This window comes from Sus scrofa, chromosome 8 (assembly GCF_000003025.6).
Source record: "Sus scrofa isolate TJ Tabasco breed Duroc chromosome 8, Sscrofa11.1, whole genome shotgun sequence".
In the NCBI taxonomy this organism is placed as follows: Eukaryota; Metazoa; Chordata; class Mammalia; order Artiodactyla; family Suidae; genus Sus; species Sus scrofa.
The window spans coordinates 104,979,085-105,001,764 of record NC_010450.4 but is presented as its reverse complement, the minus strand read 5'-3'; the positions used below and the strand labels follow the sequence as shown (position 1 = coordinate 105,001,764).

The following is a 22,680-nucleotide window of genomic DNA, read 5'->3' as shown; positions in this document are numbered from 1 at the left end:
GGAACTGGAGAGATGGAATAAGGAAATATAAGCAGTTTACATAGATGACTTTTTCAGGAAGCACGGTGGTAAATGCCTGCTATGTTGCTAGTGTTCAGTATAAATTTGTGGAATAAAACGAAAGGAAAAGGAAGCAGATGCTTGGAGAAGCAGCAGCTTCAAAGAAGGTAGATATGAACAGCTTGCAAACTGGAAAGGAGCCAGTGGGGAGGGAGTAATCTAGAAAATACAGGAGGAAGAAGAGATCATGGCACACCTTTGGATCATGGAGAAACACGAGCAGGGCAGGACTACAGGACTAGAATTTATCAGTAAGGCCTTTGATTTAGGTAATGCGGAACGCACTGTGATAGAAGTCTTTTTATGTTCGCCCAGAAATGTAAGAGTGTGCAACAATGAGATCTAAGAGGGCTGATTCTCTGAAAAACTCATTAGCATAACCTAGAAGGCAGCAGTGCCTTCTGGGTTTGATTTTGCTCTCCTTGACCCTTCTATTTCAGCTTTTCCTCCTAGTCAATCTTGACTCTTTAAAGCAGATTTTAAGACTCTTTAAATGTGTTTTCATTTCCTTTGTGTGGTCCATTTTCAGATGTTGGAGGAAAAGATGTGACACCAAGTTCACTGGACTGACCAGCCAGTGCTAGGCCTGTGTCTGCTGTGGTCCAGCTATGCATCCCTGACAAAGGGAGTGAACTCTTTTTAGCCTCACTTTCATATCTGCTGAATGAAGCTGGAGGACGGGGGAGCTGAAAGGCTAGGGGTGGACCAGGTTTCTCCTAGACTCCTTTCAGCTCTCACATCTCTAGATTTTAGATTTTCAAATTTTTTATATAGATGATACCCTGAAAAATGTCAAAAGGATCTTTGCAAACAACAGAAAAATGTGCAAGTGGCACATAAGAAAATCTGATCCTTTAAGTATTCAAGCTAAAATTATTAAACAACTGCTTCTACCTTATTTACATATCATATTTGGACCTTACCCCAGATGATATGACCTTGATGGGGCTACTGGTGCAGGGAGGAGAAAGCAGAGTCGAAGAAAGGTTTTTTTTTTTCCTGGAAGGAAGGGCTACTGAGCACAAGGCTGATGATCTCCATGCTTAGTCTGGCCTCTCCTCTGCAAAGGGGGCCAATCGTGGAGATACGGCTGCTGTAGCTGGGACAAAGGGGCCTCTCCCTTGCTGTGTATTCTGACTTTGCTTTGTGTTTCATAAGACCCTAAGACTTCATTACATGTCTCCAGAGTGCTCAGAGAGTGCTGTGTGAAGAACATGTTTGAGCCATCACCGCCAGCTCTAGGTCCTGCCCTAAAACTGAACCCAAGCAGTGGTGTAAAAACCTTGAAAGGTTTTATGTTCACCCAGATGTCTTAGAGAATGTAAAGCTCTTTATTAGTTCAGTTTCCTATGTTCTACTTAAAGTTGATGTTTGCATGCATGAGTGTCTATCATGGTAAAGAAGGTTGATATAATCTGATACCACATTTAAGTTTCAGGGGAAAATAGCACCATAATAACTGGGCTTTTGTGGACCCCAGGTTATACCTCTGCACAGTAATAGACCACCATCATCACCAATGTTACAAATTTCTGGAGATTCTAATAGTGAACTGGAGAAGGAACACTGAGGGATTTAGCAACAAGGCATAATATATTCCTGATTATAGACATTTTAAACTCTTTTACTCATGCAAAAAAGGCCTTTAAGGACTAGGGAAACAAAACTTTTCAGAGATTTTAAATCAAAAACTGTAAAAATCAAATTTAACAAATGTTCTGATACTTCTATAATTAAGTAATTTTAAGCACTGAAGGAAAAGTCATTTCAAAGACTGTTAATAATATCAGCTGTTTCTAAGTTAATACTTAGTAAGATATTCCATGGTTAATCCATGGTGAGAGCTATTTTTCTATGTTTGTGACTGACAAGTAGGTACATATACATAGAGGTTAATGTAAGTTTTCTATCAAAAATCATGTTATAAAAATATAGGACATGAATTTTAAAAGTCTGTAAGGAAATTTAAAAAAACACTTGAAGAAAGAAAAAAACTATGGGAGTTCCCATCTTGGCACAGTGGAAGCAAATCTAAGAGCCATGAGGTTGCAGGTTCGATCCCTGGCCTTGCTCAGTGGGTTAAGGATCTGGTGTTGCCATGAGCTGTGGTGTAGGTCGCAGAAACAGCTCGGATTTGGCGTTGCTGTGGCTCTGGCGTAGGCCGGTGGCTACAGCTCCAATTTGAGTCCTAGCCTGGGAACCTCCATATGCCGTGGGTGCGGCCCTAAGAAGACAAAAGACAAAAAGAAAAAGAAAAAACTAAAATCTCGTCCTTACCTTCATTGAATATGGCCGCTTTTGTTGGATAATACCCATTATCATCCTGAGTGTTTGAGAGTATGGGTTTCCCACTTCAGGCAGCAGTGTCTAAATTTAAGAAAATTTAAGTTTCAGTACAATTTATAACATTTAGATACAAGCAGAATGAGATTATTAGAATGTTAAATAAAATTAAAAAGCATCCTTCCAAATCATATTCTCAACTACTGGCTTAGTTCATTTACCTAAAAACCAAAAATGTGAAAAAATGCACTAAAAATTACCCATACCCATACTTAGCATGCATTTCCACCAGTGAACTATCTTTTGAAAATAAAAATCCTTCCCTGGACTTTGACACTGAAATGACACAGAGAACGTATTTTTTGCAAAGGATGTCTCTGGCCCATTTACAGTGATTTTAATCCCTTTGCAAGATGGCTATTTCAAGAAAAGGATACACTTTATTCCTTCAGCAGACCAGCTGTGGGGCCCTGAGGCATTACCACATTTGGAAGATGCCCTCCAAGTACCACTGTTCAACATTAAACCACCAAATGTTGATTTCTCAAAAGGAATGACCTTTTAGATTTCCCTGAAATCTGGTTAATGGTGTACAAAAGATCATTACTCAGCTGCATGTGGCCTCTGGGGGAAATGAAAGATCTGGACTTAGATTCCTCTCATTAAAACCGTGAAATGTGAATGCTTATTTCTAAGCCAGAAGATACCGAGAGCTAATGTACCGTCTGTGGGTTAGCCATTGAAAAGTGAATGAGAACATTTTACCACAAAGTAAAAAAAGCCAGAAATTCATTTTTATATTCATATTCCACTCCCTTTGTGTATTCTTTGTTATTAAGAGTATTAAGATTATACTTCATATATGTTTCAAAGTGCCAGCCGCTCCTAAAAAGAAGCCAACATTTGCTGTTTTTTCTTTTATTTTTTGAAGAAGGTTGAGAAGAGATATATTGACACAAGCGCAAACCTAGCAATATGCTGCTCTGAGGTGGAGAACTGTGGCTATTCCATATGTATATTCATTTATATGCATTTAACATTTACTTTAATAATACATTGTGAAATAAGAACAGGCTTCCTTAAAATTTTATACAAATATCTTCAGAGTCATAGTTCTTTACCCAAAGAATTTTAATTATTTACTTTTTAAAAATTGCATTTCTAATCATTCCTTAATTTCAACCACATGCAGACATCTTACTAGTTCTAAATCTTCATCTTAAAACTAGAGTCTTTAATTTATTTATTTTTGTCTTTTTTTCAGGCCGCACCTGCATCATATGGAAGTTCCTCGGCTAGACTGGAATCAGAGCTGCAGCTGCTGGCCTACACCACAGCCACACCAGATCTAAGCCACGTCTGTGACCTACAGCTCACAGCAACGCCAGATCCTTAACCCACTGAGCAAGGCCAGGAATCGAACCTGCGTCTCCACGGATCCTAGTCAAATTCGCTTCCGCTGAGCCACGATGGGAACTCCAAAACTAGAGTCTTAATGGTAGGTATATGGGCATCTTTAATTCCTTTTAAAAATATATTTTTGACATTCATAATGGATATGCAGCTCTCTAAAATGACCACCTATCTATTGAACCTGAGATTTTAATCCTCCCCCCTCCTCCAAAATGTGATGTATCTACCTTCATACGAGATGTCAGGGAATTAACTAGCCTTTAGACATCTTGCCATAACATAAGTAACGACTCTGGAACAAACTGTCTGCTGAGTCCTATTTTTTCAGTTCATAAAGAATCCACTGTCAAGCAGAGGAAGACAGTAACCGTCATAGCAACAGTGCTCACACCACAAATGGTCTGCAGATAAAGCATGTGATCAGTGATGACCTGCAAACACATTATCATCACTGGCTTTCCTAATATACTTTAAAAGTAGTCATTTGTATTCATTCTACATCAAACCTACAGTCTTTTAGCATCAGTGAAACAGAGGGGGTACATACTCTTTTCTGTGGGGCTACTGTAGTCTATAGCTAAACATGTGTCAAAGATTTCAACATCTTCTTGAACATGCAGTTCAGCACCAGGGATGAGCCCAGAGCATAAGAGCCAAATTCACTTCCCCCCTCTGCCAGTTACTACCTGAAAGAACTCGTCTCCATGCCTCATTTGATAAAATGTTGATAACAACATCTGTCTCACTGATTTGTTATAAGAATTAAAATGGTGTGTTTAAAGTATTTCGAACCTAGTGGTTGACACATCGAAATGATCTGGAAGTGCTGGCAATCCCTATTAAAGTCATATGTTTTGGTTGGTGGGTAATACTTTATACAAACAGCTTTATACTAGCTAAGTGTTATTCATCAAAACAGGAAATTCTCTCATTCTTATATAGAACTACATGCCTCAGTGTTTTCTTTAGACTACATGGTTGCATATGAACAAAAAACATTTCAGAATTTGTTACCACAAAACAAAAAATACACTTACCATCTCTGTATTGACATGTGCAAAAGATGGCACGTTAAATATTCCTTGGATCAGTTCTGGTGGGCTACTTACTCCCAGCCATAAGAACATATTTAGGCCATTAGCCAGTAAGAATATTCCTTCTTCTGAGAGACGGGCCTCAGAGCAACGAATAGCAGCAGGTAACGTTGTACTCTTGACATCTAGGGTGTGCTGTACAGGCAGAGACAAGAGAGTCAGAAACTCCCTCCTTCCTTCCCTTCTTCTCTTTTCCTTCCTCCTCCCTCCCTCCCTCCCTTCCAGTACTTAATGAGTTCCTACTATGCGCCAGGTGTTAATCTAGTCACTAGACAATAAACCCTGCCTTGTACAGCCAACCAGTTTTTAGAGGGAAGAAGAGACAACGAATAAGTAAAATATATATAGAATTTTCGATGGTGTTAAATGCTATGAAGAAAAGAAGCAGGAATGTAGGATAGGGCATGCCAGTGGTGGCAGTGTTACAATTTTAAATGGGGGAGTCCAGGAAGATTGTTGAGAAGGTAACTTTTGAGTAAAGACCTGAGATGATGAGCAGAGAGCCATGGGGATTTCTGGAGAAGAGCATTCTAGATGGAACAGCTGGTGCAAAGGTCTTGAGGCGAGAGCCTATCTGGGGTGCTCAAGGATCAGCAAGCAGGCCAGCGTGGCTGGAGTAGAGTGAGGAAAAGGAGAGCAATAGGTGCGTCAGACAGGAGGATGAGGCAGTACAGACAGCACTGAGCAGGGCAGTAAGAGCCTTGGCATTTACTGAAATAGGAAGTCCTGCTGTGTTCTGAGTGGTGGAGGGACATAAACTGACAATCATTTTAATAGAATCACTCTAACTTCCATTCCAAAAACAGACTGAAGGGTCAAAGGTACAAGCCGGGAAGGCACTGCAGTGGTCCACAGGCGAGGAGATTACGCTCCAGTCTGGGTGGTGACAGTTGGGGGTGAAACCTGGTCAGCCTCTGGAAAGGATGGCTGGCATGTGTGCTGATGGATGAGATGTGGTGGAGGAGGAAGAAAGTAGCTAAGGGTGACTGGAGGACTTTGATCCTGAAGATCTAGAAGGAGGTGGGGGGGGGTGATAAATGAAGTTGGGGAAGACCACAGAGAAGCAGGGGTAGGGCGTGCCTTCAGGCCTTGGTTTAAGATGCTGTTACATGCCCCGGGGACAGGTGTTCAGGAGGTCACAGGGACAGACACACCCAGAGCTCAGGGCAGAGATGGGAACTTGGGAGTCATCAGTACAGAAGTGCTGAGAACCTTGGCACAGGTAAGACCCCCAAGGGGTTGGTTGAGTGTAGACACAAGAAGCTTCCCCAGGACTGAGCCCGGGGGACTTGAACCCGGAAAATAACGGAGTAAACTAGCAAAGGCAACAGTCAGAGAGAGCAGGGCAGCAGGAGAGAAACCCGGAGAAGCCAAGTGAGGAGGGGGTTTCTAGAGGGAGAAGTCAACTCTCAGATGCTGTGGACAGGTCCGAAAGAAAAGGACTGAGAACTACCCATGGGATTTAGCGACATATTGGCCCCTTGTGACCTTGGCAAGGCAATTTCAGCAGAGAGTGATCATGCTCTTGCCCCATAGACACAAGTTTGTTGACATACCAATTTTATCTGAAAATCAATTGTAACAATTTACATCGAACATTCATATCAATTTAAAGAATCAACAGCTTTTTTCCTTTTTAGGGCCACACCCACGGCATATGGCAATCCCCAGGGTAGGGGTCTAATCCGGAGCTACAGCTTGCAGGCCTAGCCACAGCCACAGCAACGCTGGATCCTTAACCCACTGAGTGAGGCCAGGGATGGAACACGCATCTTCATGGGTACTAGTCGGGTTCTTAACCCCCTGAGCCACAACGGGAACTCCCCTAATTTAACACCTTCTAACTGCTGTGGTATTATTCCAGTCAGAAATAAGCCATCAGCCGTCTCCTCTCTTACTCCTCAGTTATAACTTGCTGGGTTTCAGGGGAGAGGAGCCTAGTCAGAGCAGAGGCTGTCACAACATGAAGGATTGCCTTCAAATAAGCAGAACACACCACCAAGTACATTCTCTGAGGGCAAGGGCAGTGTAGGTAACCGCAAATATATGCTGATTTGCAAACCCCTGATAGCATTTGCTCAAGACCAATCACAGACATTCGGATTAAATGTGGTACCTCTTAGACATTCATACATTGTCTAAAAACAGACAAACATGTGTGCACATGAAATCCCATACACAGGTATCAGCTGCCTTTCATGCCAGAGGTAGGTTTCCTCAACAACTGAAACTTGCTTGCTTCACCTCCTACTGACCTTTCAACCTGCCTATTCCAATTAAGATTACAATTTAGGAATGAGGGAAAGGAAGGCGGTCACCCGACCAATTCCGCGAAGAACTGCTCAAGCCCGTCCACCGCCATCAGCACCCCTGCCCACAGGCAGGTTGATGCGCATGCGCAACTCCCTCCTCGCCGCCAGGGCGCTCAGGCTCTCACCGCACGTGGTAAAGGCTTGTGACGAAGTTTCTTGTTAAGAACAAACTGTTTCCCATAGAACATATGGAAAATATGATTCCTTTCCAGACTCCGGGAAATGAACCAGTACAGTGTGCTTACTATTGGCAGAAGCTGCGGGTAGAAGAAAAGCTGAGAGTCAGCCACACCCATGGTCATGACCAGCTGTCTCTGGAACGCCCGCTCGTCTGTGGAGATCTCTGGTCTGCTGAGCAGCACACAGTTTTTTAACAAACAGTTCATGTACACTGGCAGGACTTTCATGGAGTCTGGTAAAATAAGCTGGAAGAGAAAGACATTGGTTTCAGATGCTTCAGCTTTACTGAGCTTTAAGACTCGCTGCACTTTACCTGTAAAATAAAAACATTTTGCTTTTGAGGTTGTGGAGAGGATTAAATGGTAAGCCACATAAAACCCCTAGAGCACAGAATCTGGCACAGAGTAGGTACTCAGGAAGCAGCACATGGTTTTATTTCATCCAGTGCTCCAGCAGCTTGGCACAGTGGTTATCAACACAACCCAGCCCAGGATGTGGTCCCAGGTCTGCCTCTTACCAGGTGTGTGGCCCTGTGCAAATTCCTTACTCTTTCTTAGCCTCAGGTTTGTTTGTTTTGCTTTTTAGGGCCACACCTGTGGTATATGAAAGTTCCCAGTCTAGAAGGGGTCAGATTGGAGCTATAGCTGCCAACCTGTGCCACAGCCGCAGCAATGCCAGATCCCTGACCCACACCTAGTGAGGCCGGGGATCAAACCCGCATCCTCATGGATACTAGTCTCATTTGTTTCTGCCAGAACTCCTGGTTTTCTCTTCTAAAAAAAAGGAATAATAGCACCTCTACTTCATGATCATGGGGTTGTTATAAGGATTAAATGATTTCTACTTTGTAAAGCACTTATAGTGCCTAGCACATAAGTATCTTATACATGTTTATTAAATAACTTAAGTTCATTATTTCCTAATCTGTATTACCAACTTCTACCTTTTGAGTTCAAGAACAGCATTTCCAACTGCCTATGAGATAGTTCTTCCTCTATGCTCTTCAGGCATCTTAAACTCACAGTTAGTCACAGACTTATCAAGCATTGAATGAGTGCCAGCCTGTCACAGGTTCTATGCAAAGCATCAAAGATCTACAGAGGAATGAAGCAGAGTCCACACTGTGTGATAGTCATATAGATAAACCATAATAAGGAAATTGCAATACTATATAGGTAGAAATTAAATAGAAGGAGTTCTGTTGTGGCTCAGTGGAAACAAACCCAAGTAGCATCCATGAGGACGTGTGTTTGATCCCTGGCCTCGCTCAGTGGGTTAAGGATCCCGTGTTGCCACAAGATATGATGTAGGTCACAGACTCAGCTCAGATCTGGCATTGCTGTGGCTGTGGTGTAAGCTGGCAGCTACAGCTCCAATTCAGCCCCTAGCCTGGGAACTTCCATATGCTGTACCTGCACCCCAAAAAGAAAGAAATTAAACAGGAAATGCTTCATGAATTAGGTGTTTCACTACCGAATGGTAACAGGAAAAATCAAAATCCTACAATTCTACAAACATGTTCTTCCCCTTATGTTTCCTATTTTAGATACTAGAACTACCTAACTTCATTTTTTCTTTACCTTCAATTAGTATATGAGTTCTTTCTATTTTGTCTTTATAATCCACCCATACTCTTCTCTCCATCCTCACTTTGGCTCACCTGACCTCATTCTGACTTGATTCTACCTGCCTCAAAGTACATACTATAAGGTGACACTACAAATAACATAATGCAGCAATTTTAGAAACGCAACTTGAGAGGTTAAAAAAAAAATTACAAATAATTTGCCGTTTGTAGAATTACAGATAATTTTCCCGTATGTTTAAGCTTCTTCCCAACTCAATTTTATAAATACGGCTAAGAATCAAGATCAACTGATCCATGTTAATTCCTTCCATTTAACTATAAATCAACAGACAAGGAAATAGCCAAAAGAAAAGCATATAGAGGAGATAATGATAATTTGCAAACGAAATACCTGATCTCTAAATTTGTGATTCTTTTTAGCTTTCTGTCTTGATGAAAAAGAATATACACTTACCAGAATCTGCACTGAAAAGAAAATTTCCCTCAGGGCTCTGTTAGGATTTATTCCTCAACATAAATCCCTTTATCATAGGTCTCTTCTCATGATCTACTAAGTCAGGAAGGTGTAAGATAGAACTTTCTAACTGGTTCAGATAAAAATATCTCATAACACTTCTGCTTTGTAGTTTATTTCCCCTCTCAAAGAACCACAGACAGTTAAATAAATGCATGTTTCCTCACAGGAGTAGGACACACTTCTTGTAATCTTTTCCCTAGAATAGAATTTTTCTTTATCTTTAAACTGAGGTATAAGCGATGTTCAACATTATATTAGTTTCAGGTATGGTATATGACATAATAATTCAATATTTGTATATATTGTGAAATGATTGCAGTAAATCTAGTTAACATCCTTTACCACACAGTTACAGATTTTTTTTCTTGTGATAACTTTTTTTTTTTGTCTTTTTAGGGCTGCTCCCATGGCATATGGAGGTTCCCAGGTTAGAGGTCCAATCAGAGCTGTAGCTTCTGGCCTACGCCACAGCCGATCTGAACCTCATCTGCAAAGTACACCACAGCTCATGGCAATACCGGATCCTTAACCCACTGAGTGAGGCCAGGGATCGAACCTGTGTCCTTGCGGATACCAGTCAGATTCATTTCCGCTGAGCCACGACAGGAACTCCAATAGGAACTTTTAATATTTACTCTCTTAACAACTTTCAAATATGCACTAGAGTATTATTAACTAAAACTGCCATGCTGCTCATTATATCTCCATGACATATTTATAAGTGGAAGTTTGTACTTCTTGAGCCCCTTCACCCATTTCACTCACCCTCTATGCCTCTGGCAACCACCAATCTGTTCTCAGTATCCATAAGCTTGTTTGTGTGTTTTGTTTCTTAAGATTCCACATATAAGTGAGAACACAGGGTATTTGTCTTTCACTTATGTCACTTATGTAGCATAAAATACTTTTATTTGATAGCATTTGGGGTTGGATTATGTTTTCAGCCACGGAAAATCACGATCCAAAGATGCAGGAGGAGTTCCCGTCATGGCACAGTGGTTAACGAATCTGACTAGGAACCATGAGGTTGCAGGTTCGATCCCTGCCCTTGCTCAGTGGGTTAACGATCCGGCGTTGCCGTGAGCTGTGGTTGCAGATGCGGCTCGGATCCCATGTTGCTGTGGCTCTGGCGTAGGCTGGTGGCTACAGCTCCAATTCGACCCCTAGCCTGGGAACCTCCATATGCCGCGGGAGCGGCCCAAAGAAATGGCAAAAAGACCAAAAAAAAAAAAAAAAAAAAAACAAAGATGCAGGACACAGATCATGGTCATATCCCAGGGCCATGGAGCCTCAGTGCTACTCCTGGGCTAATTACCAGTAAGGCATCTTACATGTAGTGGATTAAGATGTTCTTAGATTTCCACAGAGAAGCACATGTGTACAGTGTTTTAATATTATCTTGCAATTCTCACTGGCTGCTTCTCACTAAATCAGGTCCTCTTAAGACTGCTTAGAAATCCATTGTCCTAAATACCACAAAGAGTTGAGCCTGGCCCATGATGACACTATCCGGACCAAGATGTCTGATTAGAGGAGCCTGGATTACAGAGGGCAGTAGGGGAAAACAGAGGAGGCAAGTAAGAAGGAAAGATTGGATAAGGAAGATAAATGGAGTGAAGAGTGAAAGAAAATAGGGAGACGGTCTAGGTCAATGCTTTTGAGGTGGGGAAGAAAACACAGCAACAGATCACAACTTAAAACTTCCCCACCTCCCTGTGCCTCTCTGTGAATAATGAAATTATTCCTGGGGAGAAAAGGTGCCAGTTAGGAGAGAATGGAAATTCATATGAATCTACTCTGATTAAATTTGGAGAATTCTTCCCTCCTTTGGGTTTTGAAGGAACAGATGTGATGAAAAAAAAAAAAATGTACTACTTTGCGGTTAAGGTCATGTGACTTGCCTTTTGAAGTCAATGTACTCCCATATGATGTTCGAAGTTCAGAACAGTGAGTTATTAATTAAAAAATCGATGTTGCTTATGAAAGCTTAAAATGGTGTCTTCATGTTGTTTTTAGTTATATGTCTTAACACAACCTCTATCTCATGACCCCCAGAGCAGTGCTTCCTCTTGCCCCGACAATTCAGTAAAAGCAGATCTCCTAAGGTCCGGTGTCTATAAACCAAGTGTGCAGCACATTAACCATCTTGCTTGGGTCAAGGGAACTTTGGGCTCCATAGTAAAACAGTGGAATTCTTTTAAGAATTTCTCCATGGATAGGATTGCTCAGAAATGAACTATGGAAGGCCATCAAATCTGAAGTTACATTCTCTGAGGAGAACCCCAAGTCCAGCCTCTCTATTTTTAAATAATGGTATATCCTAATATATGACTGTTACCAATAGTTTTCTAATCTCTACATTTTCCCCACTCCATGATGGATAATTCTAGGTTAAAGGAACCCTTGAAATGTGCAAACGGAGAAAGAAAAGTCTCCATAAGAACAGGAATAATCTTTATCAGCCTTTCAGGAAAAAAAATTAGCGGCATGATGTTACTCTAGAAAAACTACATGGCGTAAGCAGATGATCTGGTAGGAGAGGCAAAGCTTTTACCTTTACGCCAGAAGGAACCAACAAGTTTTATTTCTTCCCCTAAATAAGCAACAGATTTGCTTTTAACTTAAGGTCTTTGAATCCAATTGTTTTAATGTTAGCAAGTAAACTTCCTGAAAGGGCACTAACAGTACCTGTTCTTCTTCAACAAATCCTTCTGAAGTACGAGATACTCCAGAGACAGAGTAGTGTTCCCCGAGCTCTAAAATAAATAGTAAACCTGGGGTGTGAAGTGGCCATGGCTGGACGACATCCAGGTGCACCTGGGGCTCTGTCTGAAACTCACATGCTCTGAAGTGGGGCTGGCACTGGAACTTACGAAAGTGGCAAATCCTCTGAATGATCAAGAGCACGACTTTTACAGATTCAAGAGTTGCTTTCATGATTATCAACAGGAGATGAAAGGAAGGATGGCTGCTTTAATCACTGGACAGCACAGAAAGGAACTTTTTAAAAAAGTCCAAGCTAATAACTATGTCTTTTCTAATTTCCCTTTTTACCAGATTATGAATTGGGCCCCCAGACGTTATCTGCACTGTCATCACTTCTGAGGGGGGGGGGTATCAGATGTCCCCTCAGCACTCACTGAGACAGGGAATTAACCAGAAAGTTCTGCCCATCTGTTGCTCATGGTCTCCTTTTTAATCCACATTCTATACTCAAATATTCCATACACAATGATGAAAAACGGCATCTGGCTTCAACTGACACAGGGAAAAATATGAAAAGGAGAACAAATGCAAGAATAAATGTGGACGTGAGGTTTACCTTTTGTTTTGTCTTCTTTTGTTTTGTCTTCTTTTGTTTTTACAAGGGTCAGTTTTATTTAAAGGATCTTCTAAAATTTCAAATGACTAGAGATGGTAGCCAGAGACAATTCTTTCAAAACTCTTCATACTTATTAACTTTTAAACATAAAGAACTCCAAAAGTTATAAATTGTGTTTATGTTTATAAAATATAAAGAAGTCATTACTGCCATTAGCTCACGTCAACTTCAATTGTTTGTCTAAAAAACATTTGAACACCTTCATTTCATAATGCAATATCCATCTTCATATGCAAAAGAGAACCCCTTTTATACTGACATTTCTTATGTACAACATCCTTTTATTTAAATATAATGTAATGACTGTCAGCTCAGTATGTACACACACACATTTTGGGCTTCATGCGTCTTGTAAAGCCACTAAGATTTTATTTTGTTTTTGTCTTTTTTGTCTTTTTTTAGGGCTGCACCTAAAAAAGGTGTCATATTCCAGGTGAGGAGTCGAACTGGAGTTGCAGCTGCTGGCCTACGCCACAGCCACAGCCACACAGGATCTGAGCCGTGTCTGTGACCCACACCACAGCTCACTGCAACGCCAGATCCTTAACCCACTGAGCAAAGCCAGGGATTGAACCTTCGTCCTCATGGATACTAGTCGGGTTAATTAACCACTGAGCCATGACGGGAACTCCAAAGCCAATAATTTTTTAAATGTTGGCTCTAAAAACACCACAGTCCCCAGAAATGGGATTCTCAGTCTTCTTATTTGTATGGCATACTCTATAACATCTAAGTGCCTGGCAGGAACATCATAAGCCTTTTCTAGCAGAATGGTGAATGAACAACACCTTAGCACCTGAGCACAGCAGATGGCTTACCTGGCTGGCTGCGGATGGACTGGCACAATTCTTCCGGTAACAGGCCAACATGTGGGCGGTCTGATTAACTAGAATTTCCCGGATGACCTTCAGGGGCTGGTGTAGAACAGCTTTGAAAGCTATTTGTACAAAACAATAAAAAGGGCATCAAAGTTAGCTCAGAAATAGATCTCGTCAAATGATAATAAAAAAGAACAAATTGCTATTATCTGCAGACCACTCAGCAAGGAATAAGAGCATTTCAAAATGCTCAAGTCATCTGCTAATGCTCTCTTCTTGACCAAGTATGTTGGTCTAGCCAATGGAGGTCAATAACCTCCCTTTAACAAAGGCAGGTAACTGGTCCAGATTTTTCCTCAGAATATTAGAAACAGATCTCCACTCACAGAGAACAGGAGCCGGAAAACTCCACCTGGGGCTCCCCACCATTTCCTAATTACCTTGGTATGGATAAGCAAGCTCAGTGTCACGTGAGGGACCATCTTCTTCCATTATCCCCACAAGCCAGAGGGCGCCCACCCACCATAATGACTCTGTCGCCTTCCTCAGTTTCAGCCCGGTCCCCCCAGGACAGAAACTTCAAACAAAATTGAATAGCACAGCCTAAATCAGTGCTCTCCTTATCAGTCTAGAGTTAAGCATGCGGCCTATTCTCCTTCACCCTGTGCTTTTTTTTTTTTTTTAATAGAAACAAATCTTTATTAAGTAACTTTTAATATCAGAAAAATAGAAACTCTTATAATTAATTCTCTTTACAGCAAATATACAATGACAGTGCTTTGGTCATCTTAAGTTAAAGGCCCTTTGCCACAAAAGAGAGGGTTTTAAACTTTACTCAGATTGAATTTATCATCCCCATGACTTCCCTACCTATACATAACAAAATAGTGGAGTAAAATTAGCCAATGCCAAACCACGCTTTGTTTTTATAAATTCGGAATTTGCCCACCAAAAGGCTGTGCCACCACAGGATCTGTCAGCTACTAACCTGGTTAACCAACAGGCTTATCCGAAGTACTGACCTTCTGACCTCAAGGTATACTGCACCCCAGGACTAGCAAAGTGTTACCTGATTTGGCGAAGAAGTTGATAAGGGCGTCTGTCTCGCAGCTCTTATAGAGATCGGCTAACTGGGAGCTGCAGTTCAAGCCCAGATTGTGAATCCGAAGTCTCCTCTGACCACTCACGGTTGTGTACAGCACGGCACACTGCAGAGGCAACGCCAAGGGCACACGTTTTTCTGGCTAACATAGTCACCCAAGCTAGCCTGATCTTACTGATATTTACAGAACATTGTGTACGGCTAAAAGACCTCAAAACTTTCCCACAGGGTTTTTTCCATTCTTGCTGAAGACTGAACAACAACACGTAAGGGAGGAATAACAATCATGGAAACATACACTGGGTTTCCATGCAGCATTTCACTGGTTTAAACTTCCATTTTAGAGGGGCTATTCACATGCAAACATCTGTTTGCATTTCAACAACTAGCCTATATTTTCTCAGATTTTATTACCAGGGATTCAGATCCAGAAATAATACCTTCAGGTTCTCATAGTCCTGCTCAAGGCTCACTTTGCTTAAAAACAACTAGCTTTGCTAATGTACTTAAGTTTTATACTAATGATACATGCATACATTTTAAGAATGCAAACAAGTAACCATTCCCCCAAAGAGCTGTGATTTAAAAAAATAACCATTAGTTAAGAGTTCTTCCTCAACCTGAGGCTGAGCTTGCTCCCTGCCTGGAGAGTGATGCTCCTGTTTCAAGACCCTGACCATTAGACAGAATGGTCTCCTGTTTTAATCTGAAGTCTCCATGGCTTCTAGTTAATTTTATTTTACTACAAAGCCAAATCCTATGGACACCTGCTTCTAACATGACAACCTGTGCTCAGTATGGGGTGTGGCGCAGGGCAGGAGTGCAGCAAACCATTGTGTGAATGGGCACTGATGCCTTCCTGACCTTCTGGCCTCAAGCCTGCAGGGCTCTCAGGCAAAGACATATAATGGTTACTTCACATAAACAGCACATAGGAGTTGAGAATGGAGGATACACCACTGAGGGCTCTAATCTAGTGACTTCTGCCTTTGGAGAAATAGACTTGAATTTTTTTGTGTGCTTGTTTGTCTTTACTAGGGCCTCATCCATGGCATTTGGAAGTTCCCAGGCTAGGGGTCCTGTGGGAGCTGTAGCTGCTGGCGTAGAACACAGTCACGGCAATGCAGAATCCGAGCCAGGTCTGTGACCTACACCACAGGTCACGGCAATGCCAGATTCTTAACTCACTGAGCAAGGCCAGGGATCAAACCCGTGTCCTCATGGATACTAGTCAGGTTTGTTAACCACTGAGCCACGACGGGAACTCTCAGACTTGAATTTCTTTATTTAGACCAACCTGATTGAAGGTATCTGAGTCTACCCACGGATCACTACAAAGGCAAAGATGGGGCTAAATTTCAAATCACCTGGATTAAGGCTCCACTGTCTTCACTGAGTTTGTCATCATGCTTGAACTCTACAGTCACTGCCTTGTCACAATCAATAGCTGCCATCTCTACATCGGTGGTGTTGTTCATAAAAATGCCACCAAAGAAGTCAGTGGCTCTGAAACCTAAGGGTAAAGAAAAAGGGGAATTTTGCTACTCTTTATTTTACTGATATTTTCTTTTTGTTATTATTTTGAAGAGGAAACAATTTTACAACAGAGACCTGAAAAATAGTATAAATGAACAGTACCTGTGCTGGTACGAACCCTCATAATAGCATCAAATCCTATTTTCTTCTCAATGTCATTTCTGAGGTCGTTCAGAAATTGTTGGCTGTCCAAGTGCACCTAAAAAATAAAGTATGATCATACCCACTAGGTGGCAGTAAAACACTTACAATAACAATTCTTTTTTTTTTTAAATTGTGATTAAATCTTACTTTATCCAGAAATCTTAGAAAGGGTTCTTAAAGTCTTTTCAAGGTTATTTCATGTGTAGTCTTTGGTCTTATCAAACCCCTTAGCTAGTTTGCAATATAAATATATAGCTAAGTGATTAAAGATAATTGTTATTTATTAAAATAAAAACAGATGATGATAAACATTTGTCATTTATGTTGGGGGAACACTGGTTCCCACTCCATGTTCCCATGGGGAGATACAAAAATGAGAGGGAACTCCCCTTCCCGTTTCCTCAGGTGAGGGCAGATGATTTAATTGATCTTAAGTTTGGGAAAAGGAACTGAATGGGCATAGCTCAGTCTCTTCATAACAATTTATAAAACAAATACGGTCATTTTTTAAAAATCTCTAAAATATAGATAATATAAAATATAAAATTTTTATATAAAATATACTCCCTCCCCAACGTGGATGCTGACACTGATATTCAGCTCTGAGGCTGAACGAGCTCAATCCCTTGCCAACAGCAGGAAAGCAATTGCTTACCCTTTTCCATTGGCTCTAGAATGTACATTTGTCAGTCTCCCACAAGGGGGCGCAGCTTTCTCAACCAACGACCTAAACACCGCAAGGAATCTGGCCCTGGAAAACCCGAGGCGACCCAATTGCGGGCCTTTACCTGGAAATTGTTGTATTTGTAGAGGGTTCCTCCCGTGAGCTGCGGCACGAGACCCAAAGAGGCCACGTCCACGTACTGACTGGGGAAGAGGAAGAGTGTCACACAGCAGCCGTGAGCCACACAGTCCTTGGCCAGTGAGTCATAGACATTTGTCTGAGGCTGGAAAAGTATCTGAAGACAAAGAGGCACAAAGGGAATAAGAAAATCACATAATGTTTCTGGTTTCTGATTTTCATTTCTGTTGAATTCGTACTGAATTTTTAAAATGAGAACATTTTTTTTTTTTCCAGTTAAGTGCACTGGGTTGAAGAAGCAAACCATGGTAACCACCTTGCAGCAGCCACTGAGGAGCACCCGGTGGGCGCCAGGCAGGTGCCCAGTGAGGTACAGGCATGCACGCATTTTATTGGATCTTCTGACAACTGTATCTAATGAATCCAATGCTGCTCCCTTCACAGACCAAGATGCGGCCACTCGTCTGGTGTCATGGGGGCCGCGGCTGGATGCCCTCCTCAGGATCCATCCTTCCCCCTGACTTGTCCAGGTGGCTACACTGCCAGAGGTTTGAGCAAAGGGTATTTTGAGCCCCAAGCACCGCTACTTCATGGCTCAGGACTACTGTCCTACCACGCAGTCCACTCCTTTCTCTCTCTTGATCTTTCTTCTGCATTTCCCATTTCTTCCGTTTCTGTAGTAGTCTTATCACTCAATCTCTTACACAGATTATATAGGAAAAACGTCTGAGACCATATCTTGATATAGGTATTTTTCAGACATCAGTTTCTCTAGGAATATACAATTTCCTAAATTATTTGTAATTTAAAATCTCCCTACAAAACAGTGCTCTGAATTTATACATTACATGCAGCTTCCCCATTTTTCCTACCCAAAGCACACATTCCCTCTTTCTTTACTCCCTTTTAAGTACTGACACATGAACACTTCAAAGGGCAGCTGTTTACAAATACCTTCTCTTTGTCTGTATTAATCAATTTTTTGTCATCTCTGTTTTTGAGCTTCCCTGGTGCTTCCGCAGTTGGCAGGGAGGAATGGAAGATGAAGAGCTTCCCGGGACAGTCAGCCGCCTAAAAACAAAACAAAATAAAATAAAACTTGTAAATAAGTAAATAAATAAAAGTCTTGGATAGGAAAGCTTAATTTTTAAGGACTCAGAAAAATAAAAGTACTTTCGAGGAGCCAAGCACTGTATACATTTCATTTAATCCTTATAATAACCTTGTGCCTTATATAGATTAGGAAACTGAGGCTCAGAGAGGGTAACTGATTTGCCTAAAGTCACACAAGTTGTAAATACAAGAGCCAATATTTTGATGTAGTATGATGCTTTAAAACCTATTAGTATGATGTGTCAAAGGGAAAATACTTTCTCATTTATCCAATAGTAGTCTTTCAGGACCAGGTGAATCCCTTGATACAAAAGTAAACGATAGGACTCCAGGCTCATGATGCAGTAGAAGCTCTGCTCTGGAATCCTTAGTAAACACACATTGAACCTGAAGTCGTATTTCAAGGAAGAATGCACAGGAATGCAGTGGTGTTGTGGCAACAGTAGACACAGGAACCAGCTCTCAGGCAGGATGACAAAAGGAAAAAAATATGGGATCCAGATTATACTATGATCGTGTACCTATAGCCCTGGGAAACAACAAAAAGACCTAGTAGGTTCCATGAAAGCTCATTCAGTATTAAAAATATTTAAAATCTGGAGTCCTCACTGTGGTGCCGTGGGTTAAGAAGCTGACAACAGTGGCTCCAGTCGCTGTGAAGGCGTGGGTTTCATCTACGACCTGGCATGTTGAGTTAAAGGATCCAGAGTTGCTGCAGCTATGGTGTGGGCTTGAATTCCCAATCCTCTGCCTGGAAACTTCCATATGCCACATGTGCAGCCATAAAAAAATTTTTTTTAATTTTATTTAAGGATCTATTACTACCAATTAAAATTGAGAAGTAACCTACCAATCAAAATCTACTGGAATTAAATAAGCCAATATATTGCCCCCTCCAAAATCTTGCCTTTCTCCAAACCACCTAGGCACACTGCTGCCAGAAATGCTGTCTTTGAAATAAAGGCCACTGAACACATATGGGACTTTTCTCCTTAAGACTCCTGAAGGCTTTCCACTATAAGTTAGAGTGCAAGGTCCACACTTCTTTATCTGGGTGGGAGTGGGAAGGCTACCCACATACACTGTGTGCAGGTCAACACCAGGCCTTTTGCACACCTTTCTTTTTTAGTACTCACAACATGGTGAATACTTGCATGTTAAGGATAGGAAAACCAAGGCTCATCCAATTTGCCCCAGGTCACCTAGCCTATAAACAACAGTGTCAAGCTTTTGGAGTTCAGTCTCAATCTGTCTGCCCAGTACAACCTCCAACATTTTCTCACCCCTGCCATCTCCTGCACCTCAAGTTTCAGCCACATGAGCTTCTTGCTTTTCTGGACTGCACCACATGCTTTACATGCCTCTGTATCTTTGCACGTTCTGTTCCCTCTGCCTAGACTCCATCTCTCGCATTCCTTGGCCTGGAGCTGTCATTTGCAAAGACTAGGTTTAGTGGCACACACTGGTGTGCCTGGATGACCTGTAAGATATGCTGTGAAGTCGTTTGCTACTAATAATAAGGTACCTGGGTTTATAACTTCCTTAAAAAGCAAATGAAGGGAATTCAAGGTGAGCCCTGTCCTCATGTGTCTCGCAGAGTGAGTGACATTTCAATATGCTTTTGTAGAGTGGGTCCCAGAGGTGGGGGTCACAGCTGACACCCTGGGAAGGGTATGTTACCCATGCCATGTCTCCTCTTTGCCGTGTGGCCAGTTGTGTGCAGCGGTTTTACTACTGTCCGAGTCATCTACTGCAAAGTACTGACAGATACGGCATTAATCAGAAGGAAAGCAGGGCTGAATGAAGAGCATGGGCAGTGACTCTCCATGTGTATACACACTGCACAGAAGTAAGAGGCTCTCAATCAAGACAGTAGTTCCAAAGACCAAACCCAAGTAAAATTTCCTGTAATACTGATAACACGCTAAAATTTTTGAAACTCTATAACTGAGTTTTTTCATTTCTATCATTTTTACTATCACCAAAGTACTTGTTTAACTCAAGTAGCAAAAAAGGTATACAACTTTTTTTAAAAGCCTGTCTTCTGACTTTTCTTACCTAGCCTATCCAATTCCCCTAATACACTGTCAAAAATTCTTCTGATTAGATATTTCCTACTCATAGAAATATTGTACTTTTTTTTTTCTTTTTTTGGACATGCTCACAGTATGTGGAGGTTCCCTGGGGCCAGGGAATGAACCTGCACCACAGCTGTAACCAGAGCCACAGCAGCAACACCACCAGATCCTTAATCCATTGAACCATGAGGGAACTCCAGAAGTATTGTAATTTTATACTACAGTAGTTAAGAGCACAGGTCCTAATTCCCATCTGCATGGGTTAAAATCCCAGCTATTGTATTAGATGAGTAACTCTGGGCAGATTATTTCACCCAAGCCTCAGTTACCCAGTTATATGATGTAGGAAAAAGAGTAACTACATAAAGTATTACTGAGGGAATTCAATGACCTAGGGCATGGTGTTCATCATAACTAAACCCACATAATTGTCTAGTTATATTATCTATGGAATAAAATGCTGAAGGAAAAAAAAAGCACCAGATAAAAAAAAATAAAGAGGCTATTAATATAAGATAGCTTTATATAATGGCTATTAATTTCAGATTTTTAATTTCATTAATCACATCCTTATAAAATCTGTTATAAGTAGCAATAATAGAAAGAGCTCCTATGGTATTATATGTTTTATTTCCCTACGATATTTGTTTGTTATGTTTTTCCTGAAATCTGATTGTGCCCACATGAGTGCACCACATGGGTTTCGATGAATGACATGTCATTCTTATGAGGGAAAACAGGTTGCAAAAGGCGGGCCTGGAAAATCCACTGTTGAAAATTCAGCTCCAACGTCCTTTCCTCAGAGACACGTTGTTGTCACCCTCAGTGGAGCTGCTCGCCTCTACCCCTATGTCCCCACTCTGCTCTGTAGCTCAGACTATTCCAGAATTAATGACACTGTTACACCTTGATGTCTTCATCAAGGTGTTATACCTACTGTCTTCCATGGATCAGAGGCTCCATGAAAAAGACAGACCTTGATTTTTCTATAGGGTGTGTCTCCAAGCTCCACTCAGTCTAGTGCCTTTCAGTCTGTAGCTGGTTCATAAATTTTGTGGAAAGAATGTCGTGATGCATCACCTTGAAACCAAATTTAAGCATTTATTAAGACAAGTGAAAGATAAATTGCCCCCACCTAATGATGTATTTGAAGCATAACCACTAAAGGGTATTTCCCTCCAACATTTTGCCAAACTCTCTTTAACTAGTTTTATACAGAGGTGGGGAGGTGGCGAGTAAGGGCCCACTCAGAAAACTGTTTTGAGGCCAAGTTAAAAAACAATGCCAGAAATTTGCATATAGTTAAGTTATGAGTGTCGGATTTTGAAAGGCTATGTGAAAAAAGGACATTTAGGGTACAAGATGCTCTGGATATGGAAGCAGGCACAACAGAAAATACTCAATCGAAGACTTTAGTTGGAAAGCTCAAGGACTTTGGAGAAAGTATGCATTAGAACTTTCCAGACAGTCCCTCTTTATCTTTGTGACAAATTAGCACATGTTTTGTGTTAGTTTGGGTCTACTCTCTGCTTCAAAAAGTTTATTACAACCAATGATATATAGATTTTACTTGGCATCTATCTGATAGAAAAATAAAGCTATAATTCAAATGGGAGAGTCCAGCCCTAAAACAGTCTCTACTTGGACACAAATTGGAAACACTGCACTTTGATGTTCTTTCAGTTTCTCCTCCCTGTCCACAGAGGGTGAGGCTCTCACCCCTGGCCTCTGGTGCAGAATACCCTGGGCTATTCCACTGAGCTGCTGCAGTTCTGGAATTTCCAAAGTTACTCTTTGTTCTCCTCCCACACTTTTTTGGGAATACAAGCAATAAACACATCTTGTGTTACAGATACATCTTTAAATGCTGTAAGCAACTTAAAGCAGGGACAGCAGTGCTTACACTGCCTTACCAAACACTGGCATTGCATCAAGCTTTGCTGACTGAAAGAACAAGAGAATGAATGGATCAATATTTAGATACCACCCTGATAATTTTCAAAAATTTTAGCTCCTAGCCTAATAATTAATGACTTAAGAATTTTAATACCCTTGTCTATAAGTTACACAAATTTTAGTCTGATTTTTACCAACATGGGACCTGAAAAGATGATGAGATAATATGTGTCAGAGGCAGGTATGCTATCATATACACCTCAGGCATTTACTCACACAGATACTTTTATCCTATTTGGAATTTTTTTTTCCTTCACCCAAACCTGATAAAGCTGCTATAAAGCAGAAAGTGTAAACTACAA

At 41.2% G+C, this 22,680-nt stretch overlaps 1 protein-coding gene across 3 annotated transcripts in view; it reads right to left on the bottom strand.

The window, feature by feature from the left end:
* Positions 1-22,680, bottom strand: part of SEC24D (SEC24 homolog D, COPII coat complex component) — a 444,678-nt gene that overhangs the window by 3,636 nt on the left and 418,362 nt on the right. For all 3 annotated transcript variants that reach the window (XM_021100700.1, XM_003482451.4, XM_021100701.1), the window contains 9 exons: positions 18,186-18,302; positions 17,218-17,388; positions 16,388-16,484; positions 16,117-16,262; positions 14,717-14,855; positions 13,648-13,766; positions 7,408-7,587; positions 4,794-4,985; positions 2,338-2,427 (listed from right to left, as the gene is read on the bottom strand). In XM_021100700.1, coding sequence (XP_020956359.1) covers positions 2,338-2,427; positions 4,794-4,985; positions 7,408-7,587; positions 13,648-13,766; positions 14,717-14,855; positions 16,117-16,262; positions 16,388-16,484; positions 17,218-17,388; positions 18,186-18,302 — 1,251 coding nt within the window. The remainder of the gene's footprint in view (positions 1-2,337; positions 2,428-4,793; positions 4,986-7,407; positions 7,588-13,647; positions 13,767-14,716; positions 14,856-16,116; positions 16,263-16,387; positions 16,485-17,217; positions 17,389-18,185; positions 18,303-22,680) is intronic.